Here is a 19,122-nt window from a genome sequence, read left to right as displayed (position 1 = left end):
CACAACACTACAGGGACTGGACACAATAACATGAACTAATTTATTCTGATACAAGCAACGGATGCAATAAACACTGCCTTTGTCAGGCTCATAATATTAGCTATTTTTTTGTGATAGTGAGTGCTTTCCATTCTGCTAATCATGCTTTCTCCCATCCTCACTCTCAGTGACCAGGAATATTGTTGTAAAATTGTAAATATTTGGAAAACTACAGAGCACTAAACAGAGCTGAAATGGCGAATTGATTAATAAATGTGTCAAACAATGATTTATTGTCAACTGTGTTGGTAATAAATTAATCGTTTAAGTCACATTTTCTTTTTTATATCATTGTGAATGGCATAAGTTTGAGTTTCAGGGGGTTTGGTCAAAACAAACAAACAGCACAGACAAAATGATTAACTGATTAATCAAGAAAATTGGTGGATTAATCAGTAGTGAAAATAATCTAAACCTATTCCAGCCCTATAGTTTCTTCATAACATAAAATGTATTGCATGTGTGCGCGATACAAATCATGAATAAAATATAAAAACAGTATTTGCTACTGTGTCTACTTTATCTTTGGTTTTCTGCTATGTGGGCAACTTGAACGTAGATGTGACAATCCGTACAGGAGAGAAACCCCACAGCTGCACAGCATGCAGGAGGAAGTTCAGTCAAAACAATATGATGACAAAACACATGGCTGTACACACAGGTGAAAAGAGTTCAAGCCAAAATGCATATCTTTTCTCCCCGTTTTCATAGTTTTCATTACACATTCATCTTGGTCCATTTAGGAAAAATATACAGCTGCAAACGCACAGTTGTTATCTTGTCCTGTAACATCAGCCTGAACCTTTAGCCTTTCGTACAAATTATAGATTTCATTCAGGGTATGTATAGCTGTTTTATTGTCTTATGTTTTTTCTGTTCTTTCAGTAAAAACACATTTTAAATTGCATATTGGTTTAATTTATATGAGTAACATTCTGTGATGTAGTTGGTAGAATTGGAAAGCTTTCATCAAACATCAGGTGTTTGTTTTTTAAACACATTTAGACAGTTAAGATGCTGCGCGTCATGACTAATTGCCATCTCCTCAAAATGACACTGGAATGACAATATCTTGCGTTTTAGAAACAAAATTCATTCATCCATGTGTCTCTTCCTTGCATCCATGTTGGGAGGAGCTAAGAGGTGAGAAGGAGATGCGAGTGAGGGAAGCGAGGAGCCACCTTAGCCAAATGGAAAGCACCCATTCCTGAATGGTGTTGAATATGATATTGTAAATCATTTTTCAGTTTCTTTTAGATAGACTTCATTTTCCCATAATTCCAGAGTTTTTCATTAAAATAGTATTGCTCTGTTTTTTAAATATTAGGACTTCATTTCATTCCTAACTCAAGCAAAGCATCGAAACAAAGCATAAAGTCATATTTGGCATGTACAGGGCCCAACGGCAACCACTCTGTTGCACAGACATAATTACAAATAGGCCTATTTACTTTATCATCTTGCATTTTTGCTTCGTGGCCCATGGCATGCTTGCTATGGATGTTGAATGTCAGGTTGTATGAGGCTGAAAAAATGATCAGGTCATGATTTGACCAGAAGATCACAGGGCATAAAAACGAAATAAAACATTTTAAAGTTGCAGTCTGCAGTGGTAAAATTATTGCTACATGCCGGTTCTTTTAGACATTCACTTTTAATTTTTTTATTTTACACATAGTTATATGATCATGCTTCATAGTGTTTTCTCATAAATTACTCCAAATGTAAAAGTTTAATATTTCCAGTGATTAGAGTAGTGTAATAACTAAAACCGTGTTGATGGACTGACCGTGACATCCTCAAGGTCCTGACCCAGGTCAGTGGAACTGGCCACCGCCTCCCTCTCAGTGATCCACTTCTCTAACTCCTCCACCTCCTTGTTGAGCTGATAGAGCCAGTACTGCTGTTCCAGCTTGGTCTTCCTGTGCTCCACCATGTCCTTCAGAGACACATACAGCCGGTCTATGTGAGACTGCTGCTTGGTGATTTGCTCACTGTTGAAAATTGAGAGAAAACAGAATGTTACAGCTACCAACCAAATGAGCATTGACAATGTTACGCCATAATCCTACACAGTAGAAAGAGCATGCAAAAATCAAACTTTCCTCTTTTCTTGGATTATATGAGCTGCTTTGTGAGTGCGCGTGTGACAGTGGGTCATGCCACACCTTTCTGGGTGTCCAAGTTCCAGTAGATGCTGGCATTGCTGGGATAGCATGCCTACTGTCTCTGCATATGTTTCCACTGTTTGCTCTAGAGCCAGGTGGGCCTTCAGCAGCTGCAGGGTGCTCGCCTCATCCTGAAAAATATCAGAATAATGTCAAGATATAGGTTTCACAACACCTATAAATACCTGTATAACTGTCAGGACTGTCCGTACCGTGCCTTTTTCTTCATTGACCAGATTGAGCTTCTGACCTGACAGCCAGGACTCCACTTTGGCCGCCTCATTGTAGTACTGTTGAGACTGCAATGTGGCGTCCAGCATCACAGACCTCCTTTCCGTCTCCAGCTGTAAAACCTCCCAGAGCTGGCGCACATGCCCTGCCCCTTCACGCACAAACTCCACCTCAGGAGTCCTCAGTGAAGCGATTATCCCCGCCCGGTCCAGAACCTCCTCAACACGAGCCCGCCGCCCTGTCAGCTCCCTCTGGAGGGTCTGAAGGACCAATCAGAGGTAAGTTCCCAGACTGAGCGGGGTTAGGTCACATTTCAGCTGACCATGGCCAAACGTCATCTTTGACACGTACCTGGTTCTTTTTTACATGTTGCTGTACACTTTGGAGGTTATTCCCATAATCCTTACAGGAGGCCAAGGGAAGCCTCTCCTGAATCCACAGCTATCAAGTAACCACAGTCAGGTCATTAAATTTTTTAAGATTGCGTATGTAAGGATCGATGTACAGTATTAAATATGAAATCCATGGGGAAGACGCATTTAAATTCTTATTCATTATATGTAGCATAACACCATATACCTCAGTATATTATCTCTGATGGATAGACAAAAAGGAATTAAAATCATTGTAGCCTATATGGAAGAGGAAATACAGTACATGAAGTGAAAGGATGGGGAATTCAGAGAAAAGAAGTGTGCACTCACCATCTCGTCCTCCAGGTCCTGAGCGACTTGGTGCATCTCTTTTGAGGCCAGCAGGATGCGGCGTCTTTCCTTCAGGGGCTCAATGAGGCGGACGATGCGGGTCTCTACCACGCCTGACTGCTCTGCACCCTCCCTGTCACCTGCCATCAGCCCTCGCTGGGGTAGGCAGACCCCCTGCAAGCTTCCCAGCTCTCCCACATCCTTGTAAAAGTCCCCTATCTGAGACTCCATAGCCTGCACCGGAGGGAAGGGGAAGGTCATGTTTCAGCCATATGAAAGATGGACGAACACAGCACATCAGCTGTTTTCAGAACATCAGAACATGCAGGATTATGTAATGGGTTGCCTCACTTTAAGGGGGAAAAAAAGTTAATGCTGCATTTTTTAATGCCACTGGACGTCGCGTTTAAGAACACGCAGCGGCATCTGTAGACACATGTCAGAGCTGGGGAAAATTACATAAACAACATTGAGCTGAAGTATGCAGTCTGTCAAAAGCATTACATCAAGGCAGAGAGAGGTTTAGTTATACGAACATTTCTCATGGGCAAAGGTGCTGTGGAAGTAGAAACAATCTTTTTGGCAGAGTTCAGTGTCCCAGGTTGGAGTCAAAGAACCAGGAATTATTGTTTTGTTTAGGCAAAACTGAAACCCACTGGTGGAATTTAAATAGTCCAATTTAAGTACGATGCAGTTAAATTAAACTGCCAAAAGTAAATAAAGTTGTTAAAACTGGCTCCACATTGACAGGAATAAAATGTTTCTTATTTGTTAATGTATCACAATAATAAAATAATATATATGATTTTGTTGCATCATAAAGAATATTTTAACTCTTAAAATGTGATATGTATTTGTGATATGAATGTGAATATAATACATATGACTTATGTACTTCTACTCAAGTAAAATTTTGAATGTCTGATTTCATACTGTGTTATTGTTAGCTTTACTTAAGTAAAATATCTTAATTCGTCCTCCACCACTACTGAAGCAAAGTAAAAAAGATAAAAACAATAATAGTGACTAAAAATGATACCAAGTCTGACTGACTTTCCATATTCACAGTAATCCTTCTGGGCAATAAACACTTAGGTAATCAAGTTAGCTCCACAATTTTAATCTGGGCTTGTTATTCACCATTAAACAGGTTTAAGATTCAAGATTTAGAGGGTTTGCTCAAAGACTGGAGTGCAACGAAGAATAACAATGAGAATTAAGAGTAAAACGAAGAATTAGAAAATATATATAGGCGCAGGAAAGTGTTTCACATATGAAAGTATAATTTGTGTTTAAGTTACAGTAGCTTATTACAAGATTTTGTACCAACAACTTCTCTGAGACCCTGGAGAGACCTGGGACTTGCCTGGAATTTCTGGAGCTGCTCATTGAAGGTGGGCAGATGGTGTGCCTGTTCCAGCTGGGGAGGCTGCTGCTCCAGGTGGGAGAGCTGGTTGTCGAGGTCTGAGTAGCTCTTCATTGCCGGCTCAGGCTTGTTGTTTTCAAAGAGCTGGCGGGCCTTGGCCTTGGTGGTGCTCTCCAGGTCGGACCAGCACTCTCTGATCTCCTCCAGCTTCTGCTGAACAACTGAACGCAGCTCCGGCTTCTCCTGGATCAGCTCCTGACCCTCCTGGAGATAGAAAGTGGTAACTGTTAAGAACCAGATGTTAACTGGTAAAAGCTCTGCATAACACCGTTCAGTTCAGATGGATCCAAATCACAACATCAATTTAAGTCACTGTGTTTTTTAAAAACTACATTATGTGTTGGACTGTCATTTCTTGGCTGAGTGACTTTTTACTTCTCACTCGTACACTCTTTTAATGTCAGCTTTTGCTTCAAGGGATGGCTCTTATGTGCTGCTCAATTGCTGCACAAAACTGTCCACCATTTTAGAGTTCAAGCTCAAAGAAAATCTATTTCTAGACTAAATCTAAATGTATTTATTCTAAATCCATTTTCTTTTCCATAACAAAGATCTTTAGATAACTGCTAACCTTTTAGCAATTTTCTTCCCCAAATGGAATTACCATTCAAAGAAAATTATATATATAAATTATATTACTATATTACGTACTAAACAGCCCTATTGCAAATTTCCACAGGTATACTGGAACACATCATGCTATTCTAAACCATAAAGGTTTTTTTGATATAATATATGTATTGCATTATTTCTGGAAGGCACTTTAAGAATACCATTCATACTGAGTGGCTAAATTGAGTTTTGTCCTCAAAATAGCATGGGAAAACACAGCTCATTGCCAAGGCTGGAGCCCACTGCTTGCAGAGAGGCAGGTGTATGGAGCAAAGTTTGGCCTCAGGCTGACCTAAAAATCATGCATGGCAAGTCTAATAAACCCCTGTTCTGTCCGTTGCCTGTGCTCTTCTGCTCCTCTTCCCTCCCCTAAATCTTGGGCTTTGTTCGTGACGTGATGTGGATGAGGAGATGCGGTGATCAAAGCTTGTCCTTTGTGTCAATGAAGCTCTTCCCTGAAACAGATTATTACCAGTCTCCTCTCATACCTAGACTTAGAGGAGTAGGAGGTGTTTTCCTTCTATGACAAGATTTTGGGTATTTTTGTATCTGTCTCAGAAAAGCTCATTTATAGCATAGACGACATAAAAGCCCCTCATAATGTTGCACATTATTTTCATATTTTAAGAAACAAGCATTTATGCTCTACATTCTTCTTTATATGTGATAGTTATATACTTAAGAGTGTATAATAATTACAACCGCGCATATGATGGAATTTGTCTGGTCTTTATCTCATTTCATCTATTGAAATTCTGCTTCTCTCCTTTTTCTTTCACAGAGAGCTGGACCTATATCCTATGGCTTTCATAATGCAGTGCTGCATTCCTCCTCTTGGCACAGGCTCTCTGCTTAACTGCTGCTACTGCTCTCTCTCTCACATCTCTCTCTATTGCTCCTATCTTTCCTCAGCCTCACTCTCCCTCTCATAATGCAGAGCCAGCAGAAAGCAGGTCTCTCTCTCTCTCTCTCTCTCTCTCTCTCTCTCTCTCTCTCTCTCTCTATTGGCTTTACTGACACACACAGAGTGAAGCAGAGGGAGAAGAAATCAGAGAGGGGGCGGAGAGAGAACAGGAGAAAGGTAGAGTAAAGGAAGAAGGGAAGCAAAAGAGGAAGAATTAAAGGTTTATGGAACAGGAATGAGGCTGCGGGTGTGCCGGGCTGTGACACAGCCTGGGCTCAGTTGGATCCAAAGGGCATCTGTGAAGTGAATTTTCAAGCCAGTCATGGCTGACATAGTGCGATATTTTAATGGCTACCACATATGAATTCTGCTATTAGGGGAGCATTGTGTTGCCAGATTCTGCAGGCTTCCTTGTAATGCTGATGCAGCATAGTGAAATAGTAGGTGGGATTAAGGGCTTGTTTTATACTACTCGCACAAACAACAATGTATTCACACCTACTGTATGCATAAATGTAACACAATGCAACTTATGCTATTATCTGTACAACACTTACACCAATGGAGAATCAAACAACCCCCCCCCAAACAAACTAATGCTGAACACTTCATGACTATGTCCTTGTGAGTTCTAATTACTTAAGTGATGTTTTTCACATTTCCATGTGTTTTGAATTAGTAGCTATATGAAGAAATGGATTCCACTATTTCTTAAAGGCATATGCTAAATCGGGTAAATGTCACTACTGATTTAGACAATGTCATTACCTTCTCTGGTCATATCTAGTTTTTTGAGGTGGGTTTGATGTATAAAAATGAGTAGGATACAATGGAAGTCGCTAGTAGCATGTTCTTTTCTGAAAGTGCCATTGCCATCAAGACAAAAATGTCACATCCATTAAAGCATTTTTAATACTGCAACATGCTGTTATTAGTCATATATTTAAAAAAAACATGTTATATATATAATTTATTCACAAGAGGGTTTTTGGAGATACAAAACTTTTCAAGACCATTAAGACAATATGCTTACCAAAAAACACATAGGAGTGCTAGATATCAAGGTAATTTATTAATAATAGATGTAACATCAGGTGAGTTATGTTAGTGCCCGACAAGTTCAATCTAAATTTAATAGTTTGAATCTGAAATGTTCACTTTGAGTATTGTATGCTAAATTTGAAAATGTATGTCACAGATTGAAATTGAATATTAAAAGTTTTAAATTGAATTAAACAGTTTGGAATTAGTTTCATTCCAACACCTTTCAAAGAACTTCTTTAGGCTGCAAGGAGTTCTGAGTATGTAGGCCATGAGGGTAGCTGTGTAGTGTCTCCCATTTTGTCATAACTGGCCAAAGACCTGCTGTAACTCACAACGTACAGGTAAGTGTGTGTGTGAGCTCTTCTATTCTAGTCTACAGTTTGGAGTCACCAAGTCAAAAAAAGCCTGAAGAAGATGGTTACCTGCTGCTGCATCGTTGTTCCTTTATATTGCAGCTATATTGCAAGCTGTAGTGTTTTCACAATGCTGTTTTAGAGCAGAAGCAGGGCATGACTGCACTGGGTTTATCAATAGTGTTTAAGTGAAGAAAAAAAGGTGCAACACACAAATAATAGTGCTGTATATGTGTAACAGGAATGTCCCAATTAAAAACAAGCGCTGTTTGCTTTTACCATATTTTAAACATTTCACTCTAGCCAACACATCATTGGAGGAAAAAGAAACCTCAGATGCATTGTCTTTTGTCCATTATTTCACTTCACTGACCAGGTTTGTACATCATGACGCAAGTTACTGAGTGTTTCAAATTTCAAATCTCACACACCATAGCCAAGAACTAGTAAGGGACAGCATAGTGAAAGAGGGCTTGATCGCTGCTAAGTCCTCTGCCAAGGAAAAAGTTCCTACTCCGACTCAATTGAACAGGCTCCCTCCCAACGAGCTGAGGCCTGATCCAGAGGGGACCTGACCTGCAATGGGCCTGCAACCTCCTACAGGTAACACCCTTTCTTTTTAAATATATTTGTATTCAAAACATGACACTACATGCTTTGTATTATTGTTCCATTAAAACACCAAAACCAACATTAACTTGATCCTAGCATGTAGCCAAAGGCTGATGTTCAGTATCCAAAAAGCTTAAGATACGGTACCTCTCCATCTTGTTCCTCTGTGCAATGGTTAATTAGTTAGAAATGTTACCTTCCACATGTCCATGTCTTTTGCTTCGCCACACATCATAATGTGACTGTCCACCTGTCTGGCTTCCAGTTTGGTTTGGGTTTGCATTTGTTACAACACTTACTCACATACTTTTAATCATCCATGCCTGTCTCATGTGACTTGACTATATGCGTATCTCTACACCAAGGGTGGACTAGTACAATTATTCAGGCTGTGAATTTGATTCCATCCTATGCCACCCTGTTCATGCAAACCACCAGACTGCTATTTTTGTAGACTAACCCTCTTTGATGTAACGGGTACTAAACTAGGTATAGATTTAGACACTATGCTTATCTGGGAAGAAAGTAGTCCACATTACAAAATACATACATTTTGGAGTGGCCATTAAAGTAGTTCAAGTAGCGTTTTCAAGGTAGCCTATTTTATGGCTATGGGTGCACCCTCAAAACCTCCCGAGAAATTGCCTAGGCCAGCAACACCAATCATAGCACGAACAAATGTACAGGGCTAGGCACAAAAAACAATCAGTCATGTCAAAAGTATCAAAAAACATCAAACACACACACACACACACACACACACACACACAGACACACACACACGTTAGCTCAACTTGCTACAACAATGAAAGTAGGCTAAGTAAACTAGGCATAGGCCTATAATGCAAAAGTCCAAAAAGCACTCCTACAGCCTACAAAGTTGTTAGTGCTTTTCCAGCCGTTGGGTGTTTTCCTTCATAAGTAAATAGTTATTATGCACTGTGGCAAAAAAATAAATGTCTCACTGGCAACTGTCAGCATTGGTGGTTATTATCTACCATTTGTAAGCACTAATGTTAAAGGAACTTCCCCACACAGTCATTTTCATTAGAGCTTGCCCAGTTAGAGAGGTCTAGTGTCTTATCTACGCTACAGACCTAAGTAATAAAGTGATAGGCTGGTGTGTTTCAGAGCAAACAATACTTTTGGTTGACGCTAACTTTCCCGATATGCATAGTAAGCGTGTTCTGGGAGACTGGAGATGTTGTTGGTTGGGTTATTATTATTATTATTATTATTATTATTATTATATTAGGTTATTTAATTTTTGTGCATTGGTGTGGCTAAAGCATGTGCTCTTAGACATTCCATGACTGTCCATGTGGGTCACCAGCAGTGTTGGGCTGTAATGCATTTCCCAGTAACTAGTAGTGTGACAGATTACTATTTCGACAGTAATATTATTACAGTTACTAATCCAAGTAACGCTGCTTTACTGTACACACCATCCTGGACGTGAATGAGCGAGGCAGGTCAATGGCATAGGAGAAGCTAAAGGAAGAATGGAGAATGAGAGGTGCTCTTTTGATAGCTGTAAGCTGCTAAGCTGTGTACTATTATTGTCTCACAGTCCAAGATGCAAAGAACCTTGTCGTCCGTTGTAAACTTTGCGACCAGCTTTGAGTGCCTGAAGCAATTGTTAAAAGATACTATTTTGTGTATATTAAAGGTAGACCTTGTTGAGCAGAAGGTGCTGCCAAATCTAGAAGAGTGCAACACTGATAAAATGCCCTCTGTTGTAACTAGCGCTCCAGAACCAGCTAAAATGGCTCCTTCTTTTGGTGGCTTTAGACCCATTTCAACATTTGAGCAGCAGAAAGAACTGTTAATGTTACAGAATCAGCAGGCATTAGTAAGTGAGGTATGTGCCATGGAGCACACTTATGAATTTGAGAGGCGAAGACTAAAAGTCCAGTTGTGTGAAACTTTTCTTATTTGAAAGGTTAGCTACAACTAGGAAGTGGACTGACTCTGAACAAACCTCACTGGAAAAGCCCAGGAAGTTTTTTCTGCTTTAAGTATGACAGACAAAAGTCAAAACTACCATTTTAAAAGCAAGAAATTCTAGGAAGACGAAGAAGTTTGTCAGAGAGCTCAATTCTCTTTTTAATCGCTAGCAAGTTGCATCTGATGTTGACCTTCCTACAATTGTGGGAGCTTCTGTTGTTAGAGCAGTTCAAGTCTACTCTTCCTGAACACATAGCTACTTACCTCACTGAGTGCAAGGTACTGAGGCTTCAGTACTAGCAGATGAATATTCCCTGACTGTTGGCGTCTGGAGTCACTGAGGGACTTTGTCGAGCAGCCATGGTTGCAGTAAGCAAGACAAAACCAAAACGTCTAACTACTGTTTAGGACCAATTGTTTAGAACAAGGTCAATGGAAAAATGTATGCTCCAGGTACCCGTCCTGTGAAGCCTGTTGCCCTTGCTGTCTCAGTCTGCACAGTGGGAAAATCTGAGGCTATAACTGTGTTTCAGTTGCATACTAAGTCCATTCAGCCACTGTGGTTTCTGGGTAAGCAGATAGTGAATGGACTGTACTAGCACTTTTCTAGTCTTCAGACCACTCAGCGCTTTACATCACATACATACATATCACTTTACTAATGCTCGTCTCTTTTCTACCTTTGTTTGCAAACCAATAAATCACAATCAACAGTCAAATAGCCACACAAGTCTCGCCGATGTCTGCCTGAGATCGTGTGTTGGCATTAAATATATATGGAAATAGCAGCAAGCGTGCAGCTTAATAGGCCTACTGGGTCCTAAGTTGTTATTTTAAGTTAAGGTTTTCACACAGAGCCAAAGTCGGTCTCTCTCCAAAACAAGCGGAGCAGCTGATTACAGCAGGTAATTAAAGCTTGTTAAACATCCCGTTCTTCCAACGCAGGTGGGCACAGACGTGAGTCCTGCAGCTGATCTGCAGCTTTTGTCGGCTGGAAATGTTTTAATAAACTTCCAAACTGACGCGATTTTATTTTTGTGTTGCTTTCTCTGTGCTGGAGTCATTTTCAGAACTTTATGGCTTTCCAGTTTGTCATTAAATGTGTAACGAACTTTATCGCGTGTCTCCTCATTATACTCCCACACAAAAAAGCTGCTTTAATGGTCAAGCAAGCCTGTAGTTTTTCATTATATTCCAGTCAAATCTTATGTTCATTTATAAATGTTGCTCGTGGATAGTGGTTGCAAATAATGATGCTTTGTATGGCTACAGCCTACGTCCGCTGGTTAATTTGCCTAATCTTCGCAGGTCTTTAGACCACAGTGGAAATGTACACAACAATGGGCTGAAGGAACCTTTTAGTTCCTTGAAAAGGGATCTGGGGACTTAAAAGTCCCCGGTACCTTTGGTTGAAAAGCGGCTCATGTGAGGTGCCAACTACTCATCAGAAAGAAACTAATCATTCACACACCAGTGGCACAATCTTTGGGAGCAATAATTTGGGATTTGGGATCAGAAGTTATGTCATACAGCAATATAAGGTTCTCTTGGCTCAAATGTTGAGTGTCTATGGGATCAAGGCATCCAGGAATTGAGCGAAACTTACCAAGTAAATTAAAGATGTGGTGGGGGGGTGCAGTTTCCCAAGCTTTGTCTGAGGGGAGGCCCGCAGTCTCAGACTCTGAAAACCCCTGCTCTACATAACATCTCTCTGTCTTCAAACCTAGTTATGGTGAAGTTTGCCTTGGTGTGTATCCTCATTTGCCAGTGGTGGGGGTATACAAGTTGTTTTAGGAAATGATTTGGCTGGTGCTCATGTGTGGGGTGACTCATCTCCTTCCCCTGTGGTTGCTTTCATGCCTTCTGCTGTTGATTGCTGCACTGGGAAGCAGACCATGTCACCAGTGTCTCCATCACGTGTGGTCACACTGGCTCAAAGCAGTGCTGATTCTCATTCAGAAAAATGGGTACATGGTTTCAGAAGAAGATTGCATGAATGTAAATGTTCTGTATTTGTATAGCGCCTTTCTAGTCTTTGCGACCCCTCAAAGCGCTTTTACACTACATCACATTCACACACTGAACCTAAGCGCGCAAATAGAAACTAACATTCACACACATTCATACACTGGGTGAATAGCCGCCAGGGGCAATTTGGAGTTCAGTATCTTGCCCAAGGACACTTCGACCTGGAGGAGCCGGGGATTGAAACGCAGACCTTCCGATTAAAGGGCAACCCACTCTACCTGCTGAGCCACAGCCGCGCATGAAGGGGGTCAATTAGTGAAAACAAATCTCAGAGGAAACAGTTTGACAGTAGAGTAGTGTGTCTTTTGTCCTGGTGATCATGTATTGGCACTTCTGCCTCTGGGGGACTCTCCTTTTAACAAAGAATTTACAGGGCCGTTCTTTGGCAGGTTTCTGACCAGAATTATTTCTATTCCCAATCACATGGGAAAATCGCAATTTTGTCATGTAAGTCTGCTTCTTTTGTGTCAAGCTCTACAGGGGAGGGTAAACCTATATTATGTTTGCTTAGACACCTACCATATAAACAGTGCATAAAAGGTCTTTGTTGATGTGTTGACCAGAATACTGCCCTACTGAAGGTTTGTCTGTTTTCTGTCTGGTTTACTCTATTGGCCTTTTCTCCTTTCCCCTCTCTTAAACTGCTTCCTCAAAGTTGCTGAGTTGGGAAATGATCGATTAAGCAGAATACCCTGGATTGGTATTGTGACAATTCATTGCAAATCATTGGGTGTTTTGTTATGTATATATAAACGACAGGGCTGGAGCCTGGGTGGGTCATCAGAACAACTGAGCATCTGAGAGGAGGGAGGGGCCAAAGGCACAAAAGGGTTGCTCTCTAGGGAATGCTCTCAACAGCCTTTATTTTGGATTGGGCTTGCATTTGTTACAGATGCATCCATACATGTCTCACACTACTGCCTACATTCATATCTCCACACTCCACCTCATTTTCTTATGTATTAAATGCAGTTATTGGGCTTTTAGAACCGTTGTGTGTGAACCCCTTTGTTACAAGCCAGAGCCAAGTTGGTCATAAAAAACAATAGGATTATTGATGTCAGACATCAAGATGTAGCATCAACAAACAACATGACCTTAAAATACTAACTGTAAATACAATTACAGTATCAAAAATCTAAAAAGCAGAGAGGGGGGATGTTAGATTCTTTCTAGTTCAACTGTAGTTCAATTAAACACATTAATGAGCCACACCATACCCTGGTGACATGTCCCTTCATTAATGTGAACATCAGTACCAGCACCAAATGTAGGTTATTGCTGAAAATAGACCCAAACAAATGCACAACAACAATTTACACCTGTATGAGTAATATCTGCTTAACCTACAGTTCCCAGAAATTTTATAAAAATGGCTTTAGGGTAGTGCAGTTGGAAAATATGGGCGTTTTACAAAGCAGACAGTTTGACTCGTCATCATAGGAAAAACCAACATGTCCTCATACCTAAACAACATATGACTGTTGGGGAGTGACCGGCATACTGGACCTTCACCATCATGGTAGCAATAATAAACACGTGGATAACCTTGTGAAACGGTCACAATTTGGTTAGGTTTAGGCAACAAAACTGCTCGGTTAGGTTTATGAAGAGAATAAGGATGTGGGTTAATGTAAGTATGTTAGTTAGGCTCTGTGTCCCAGGAAGTCACGACAGTGTGACAGTGATGCACAAAGCCTGCACCCTGAAACTGAAGTAGCTAAATGGAATTTGGCCATCATTCATTTTATCATCTAAACCTGTGTTATCAATATCATGAAATTTATTGAAACAAATACGCTGAATGTATGTGTTGGAGTAAAGACACCATCCTTTGTCAATTTCCTTTACTAATGTGCAACCAATCACATGCAAAGAAGGAAGATGATATTAATTAATTGTAGAATTTTTAAGATTTGTGACTGTTCAAATGGGGCAGCAGCTAAATATCAAGATGCAGCTAATATTTCAGATATACAGTGTATGTGGACATGAACTCTTAACTAATCACTGTTAAAATGTATTGGGTACCAGACCCTATGAAGAGGCTACAAACTTGCCTACATTCTCCAGCTAGACAGGATCATGGTTTGTCAGTGTGTTTACTACCGTGGAGCGAGTACTCTGCTGGAATGAGTATCCGGTACAGAGAATGTACTTTTTCCAAGTATCATCAAGGTAAAGTGTGTCAATATCCGTTTTCTAATAAACAAATATACTTTACTTTTAAAAAAACTTAAGAAAATAAAAACTTGGGTAATTAGTCTTCTTACTATTGTGATCAAAAACATTACTCTGAAGCTCAGCTCTGAAGCTGTTCTGTTAATATTTTTCTAATGAATATTGCAACTTCTGATCAAACCACGTCAATTTCAGGCCTGAGGTCAACTTCCAGTTAGTCCTGCCCATGTCGGGTTAAAACCCTGCCCATTCTGGGGACAGATATGGATACAGATAACTTAGCTGTTTTAACAGATACAGATAATGGTGCACTCAGCCTAGTGTTTACAAAGCATTGACCCCTGAGCCAATGGTAAGGCTTGGATCAAGGTCAGCTGTGAATCTCACTGTAACAGAGATGCACCGACAGATCCTCCACCTACACAAGCAGGACCGAAGCTGTGCGCCTGGTTTCATGTGCTGAGTAAGTACTGAGAGAGAACAGAGGTGAGGAGCTGAGACGGGAACCCTTCCAAAAGGACGCAGAGTTCTCCGATCATGGCAGGACGCGCCGTCATCTTTTCTTTCTGTCTCTCAGGTAACGACAGAGCGCGATGGGGGTAGATTAAGTGTTGTTTGCAGGACTACTGTATGGAGACATGTGGGTCTGTAACCATCCATACTGGGCTACGTACACAGGAACTCATGCCAGTCAGCACGAGAGAGCCTCAGTGGAGCAGCCATCTTCTGCACTCAGTGTCAATCCTTTCAGATGATTTATCTGGTATTTGGCATGAAAGGTTATGCAAATACGCTGATAATTCAGAAGTAAAGCAGTATCCTGTTTCAGTCTGTTTTCATTTCAAGCTGAGATGTCATTCTAGGCAGAGGACCTTTCCATGTCTTTCTGAGTAGAGTCAAATGATAGGCAGAACATTAACTGTATTCTTTTAAACTTGAAATATTAAAACTTAATTGTGCACATACATGAAAGGCATCTGGTTATGGGTTAGTCGGTATCATGGGGACCGAGTGGTCGAAGACACATACCATATAACTACAATGTCAGTGGTTCAATTCTGGTCCAGGACCCTTGTACCCTCTGCCTTTCCCTATGCTTCCTGTCTGTATCTCTACTGTAAACTATCCCATACAGGCAAAATACCAAAAAAGAACTATGGGCTACACCTCACTAATGAACATCCTGAACAGGTAATAATACATTTACATTTGTCTTAAGAAATGTATTTTCTATTTACTGTGGCACCTAAAGTGCAGCTGACAAATCAATTTACTATAACACTGAATATAGTTGTAAATTATGTTTAATAATGCAATGGTGAAGATGGTGAAAGGCTTTTAAATATTCCCACACATTCTAACTAGTGTAAAGCTCAGTTAACTGTGATCATAAACTCATGTGTGCTGACCAGACACTCCAACTAAGATATGTTGCTTTTCACTCTTCGTGTCCAGCTTCTGTTGAGCGATTCTCCATCCAAGGCATTTCATTTTGTTTTACCAGTGTTGAATATGATAACACGCATATGATCAGGACAACAAACCTTCCAAGTTTTCTTTAAACATAGAAACAATGTTCCACCATCTGATTTTCTTTTTTTTTTTTGGCTGTAGAGCTATATCATTCTTCTACTCCTCAAATGCCTTTAACCTCTCAACATCAACTAAACCCAGAGCATTCATAAACTGAGATGCACAAACCTAGCTGATCACTTTAAAAACTGCTGGAACTAGAGAATGGTTTGTGTTTGCTTAAAAAAAATGACTTAGACCAAAATGATTAATCACTAATCACACATTTTCTGTCAATAGACCAATCCTTAAACTGACTCATCATTTCAGGATTGACATGTCATCTGTTAAAAGTACACATTGATTGGTATGCGGAAATCATCTTTTAGCTCTTTTGCATCGTGACTGAACTAAGTCGAGGTGTCTGCTGGCTTAATGGGGGAGGGGAGGGGGGTTCTAGACTGTAGCATGGTAAACCTTAAAATACATATCACACATGAACAACCAAGACGGCTAATGAGGATTTCCTCATTAGGTACTATTCAGTAGTAGGGCTTGTCTTCAAGTGCCATGGTTATAATAAGTTACACTGCTGTCTTATGAATATTTAATAGTACTGTATAGACTACAAAAAATAATGTGTAAAAATCTATACAGTCTAATGAATTTCTTAATGTATTCAATAAAAGATTAATAATTAAAACGCTTGGAAATGTCAACAACACCTCTCAGGGTATTGTCAGATATGTAAATACATTTTTAGCAAGGTCAACGTCTGATAAACCTCACCAACACTGCAACTACATTATTCAGCTTCTATTTTTATGAGTCTAAGAGCTACTTGTAAAGTATTTTAGTCACACACTTTGCCTACAGGACTGATTGGAATCATTCATTTGGTTCTATGTTTCAAGTTGAAGTAAGAAAGCTTTGTATCAAATAATCAAAATTATTGGTGACAGAACAAACTTTGCACAGTAAATCATTGTGCATTGATAGAGTCTGCCTTGGTGCAGCATTTAGCCACTGAAATGGAAGGAAATTGGTTATCTGCTCTTTAACCTGCCTTAATTTCCTAATGAGAAAATAATGATTAAAATATTTAGAAAAAATGGGGGAATTATAGGATTCCAGCTGCAAAAATTGTATCAGTCTGACATTTTGCTAATGTTCATATGATGCTTGGGGTGAATGCAAAATAACACTTCCTAGTTTAACCACATCCCCCTCATCAATCTGAATCTACTATTACACATCATTACACATTTACAGTGCATACCTGAATCAGTTGTTTAAATAGTAATAGCCTAAGTATCAAAGGATGCGCTGAACAGATAACAGATACTGACACATACACATTTGTACACAATCCACATTCTACGTTATAAGCAAAATTTATGGTTTATGCAAATTTCACTTAACTAAGCTCATCGAGAGCAGCAATATATTTCTTACTTTAAACTGGCCAAATGCAATGTGCCATTAGCAGAAATGGAGTCTCACTGACTAATTTACATCTCAAGAGCCCACCTGAGCATCACTGAGGCAGAGGGCATGGAGAACATTCTGTGTGTATGGGATGTTGCTCTGTCAGGGTGGCAAAGCATCATGGGAATGCGGGGCACAAAAGCGAAGCTGTGAATGTTTTCATGAAGTGGAACTGACCTTATATCATCTGTGTGTGAGAGGCCATTTGTGAATGTACAAAAATGAAAGCATTATGTTCTCTGTATGTGTGGCCTTCAAAGGTTCACGTGTCCTCTATATGTTTCACTGTAACCTCCATAACTGAGCAATGAAATTCAGATGGTCTAACCTCTGTGCAAAAACACCAAAGAACCACAGGAACTATACCACCTGTGAACCTGAAAATAATACAGCCACTATAACAATATAACCTTGAGAATGTAATTCAGGATGTCCCCAATCCAAGAGATGAAATGAAAGCTGTGTGATGACATCTCTCCCACTTTCACCTATTCAGTTTTACCGCCACCACACCCACCATCAACCCTGTTTCACGTCATGTGCTCTCTTTGGCATGGTAACCTCTCCCCAGCTCACCTGCTCTGCCTATCTGACCTCCCCATCCAGCCCTCCCTCCCTTCAACACTCACCTGTTCTATCTTGGCCAGCCATTCTTTATTGCGGGCCAGTTCGGCCATAAAGGCCTGGTGCTTTAGCCACTTCCTGTGTAGCTTTTGAGCCTCATCCCGCGCTGTGTCTCGGGCCATAAGCATCTTCTCTTCCACCCGCTGTCCCAATCACTCAGCTAGGGAAGACAAAAATAGCCACCATCAGGAGCCCAACGCTCGAGCCAGCCCTTCTCCCCCCCTTTCCCACAGGACGTCCTGCCTGCCTCGACGCAAGAGCCACCCGCTCTGCTCTGCAGGGGCCTGGGTACCTGTGCTGTCACCACCCACCCCAACCCCCACCAGACACCCTTTTCTGGAGAAAAAAAAAATCAAGATAAGCACCTCAGCAGCAGTGGTAGCAATGGAAGCACTCAAGCCCTTCCTTTGGGTTGCCCCTGGGTCCTCATGCCCTACCGCTTCATGGGTCTTGCGGTCCTGATGCTGCAGTGCCTGCTAGCCAGTCTCAGAGAAAGCAAAAACAACCAGCGAAATAGAGGAAATGCGCCAATGACAACACTGGTAAAGAATGACACACACATCCAAGATTCCTTGCCGGTTATCTTCTAGCTCCAAATGTCGATTACAATCCAGCCATCACTGAAGGTGTAAATGTAGCATAGCCACAGACAAATGTTTCAGCTGGGGCAAACCTGACCATCCACCGCTTGCCAGTCCCGGTCAATCTGTAGTCCTGTCTAATGATGCTGTAGACGGGAGGAGGAGGAAGAGTTGGAGTGGGAGGAGCAGGGTGAATGGGATGCAGAGGCAGTGCAGAGGAGTCCGGATAACATAAGCTATCTGCTCTTGAAATGCATCGTTCCCCCCGCTGCAAAGATGCACACGCAGGCTGGTGTGAGACAGCACACTATTTTCTCTCCTCCGTTCTCCTTCCTCGTGTGCCCGAGCAGCTCAGCCGCGGTTGGTGCATGCTGCTGCAGTCCTTGCCTCTCAGCTACGCTCCTGTGTGTGTGTGTGTGTGTGTGTGTGTGTGTGTACGTGTGCTTGCATGTGAGTGTGTGTGCAATCACAATCAGCACTGCAGTGCCCGAGCAGAGAGAGAGAGAGAGAGAGAGAGAGAAGGAGGGAAGAGAGGGGGGAGAAAGCAAGAAGAGCGGGAGACAAGAAGAGGAAATGGAGAAAGGGGGAGTGCCAGAGCAAAAAAAGAAGGGGAGAGCAAGTCAAAAGAGGGAAAATATGGTGGAGCTGGTGGTGGTGGTGGTGGTGGT

At 41.1% G+C, this 19,122-nt stretch overlaps 1 protein-coding gene across 1 annotated transcript in view; it reads right to left on the bottom strand.

The window, feature by feature from the left end:
* Nucleotides 1-18,993, bottom strand: part of sptbn4a (spectrin, beta, non-erythrocytic 4a) — a 30,809-nt gene extending 11,816 nt beyond the window's left edge. Inside the window, exons 1-7 of the mRNA XM_038707421.1 lie at nucleotides 17,879-18,993; nucleotides 4,509-4,772; nucleotides 3,143-3,376; nucleotides 2,790-2,879; nucleotides 2,420-2,698; nucleotides 2,208-2,338; nucleotides 1,829-2,033 (exon numbers count right to left, since the gene is read on the bottom strand). Of these exons, the coding sequence (XP_038563349.1) occupies nucleotides 1,829-2,033; nucleotides 2,208-2,338; nucleotides 2,420-2,698; nucleotides 2,790-2,879; nucleotides 3,143-3,376; nucleotides 4,509-4,772; nucleotides 17,879-18,001 (1,326 nt within the window). The 5' untranslated portion in view covers nucleotides 18,002-18,993. The remainder of the gene's footprint in view (nucleotides 1-1,828; nucleotides 2,034-2,207; nucleotides 2,339-2,419; nucleotides 2,699-2,789; nucleotides 2,880-3,142; nucleotides 3,377-4,508; nucleotides 4,773-17,878) is intronic.
* Nucleotides 18,994-19,122: the final 129 nt, after the last annotated feature.

This window comes from Micropterus salmoides, unplaced genomic scaffold (genome assembly GCF_014851395.1).
Source record: "Micropterus salmoides isolate LMB-PRFRI ecotype aquatic unplaced genomic scaffold, ASM1485139v1 Ms_hic_scaffold_9, whole genome shotgun sequence".
Taxonomy (NCBI): Eukaryota; Metazoa; Chordata; class Actinopteri; order Centrarchiformes; family Centrarchidae; genus Micropterus; species Micropterus salmoides.
Note: the sequence above shows the minus strand (reverse complement) of the source record. Positions and strands in the feature narration are given on the sequence as shown.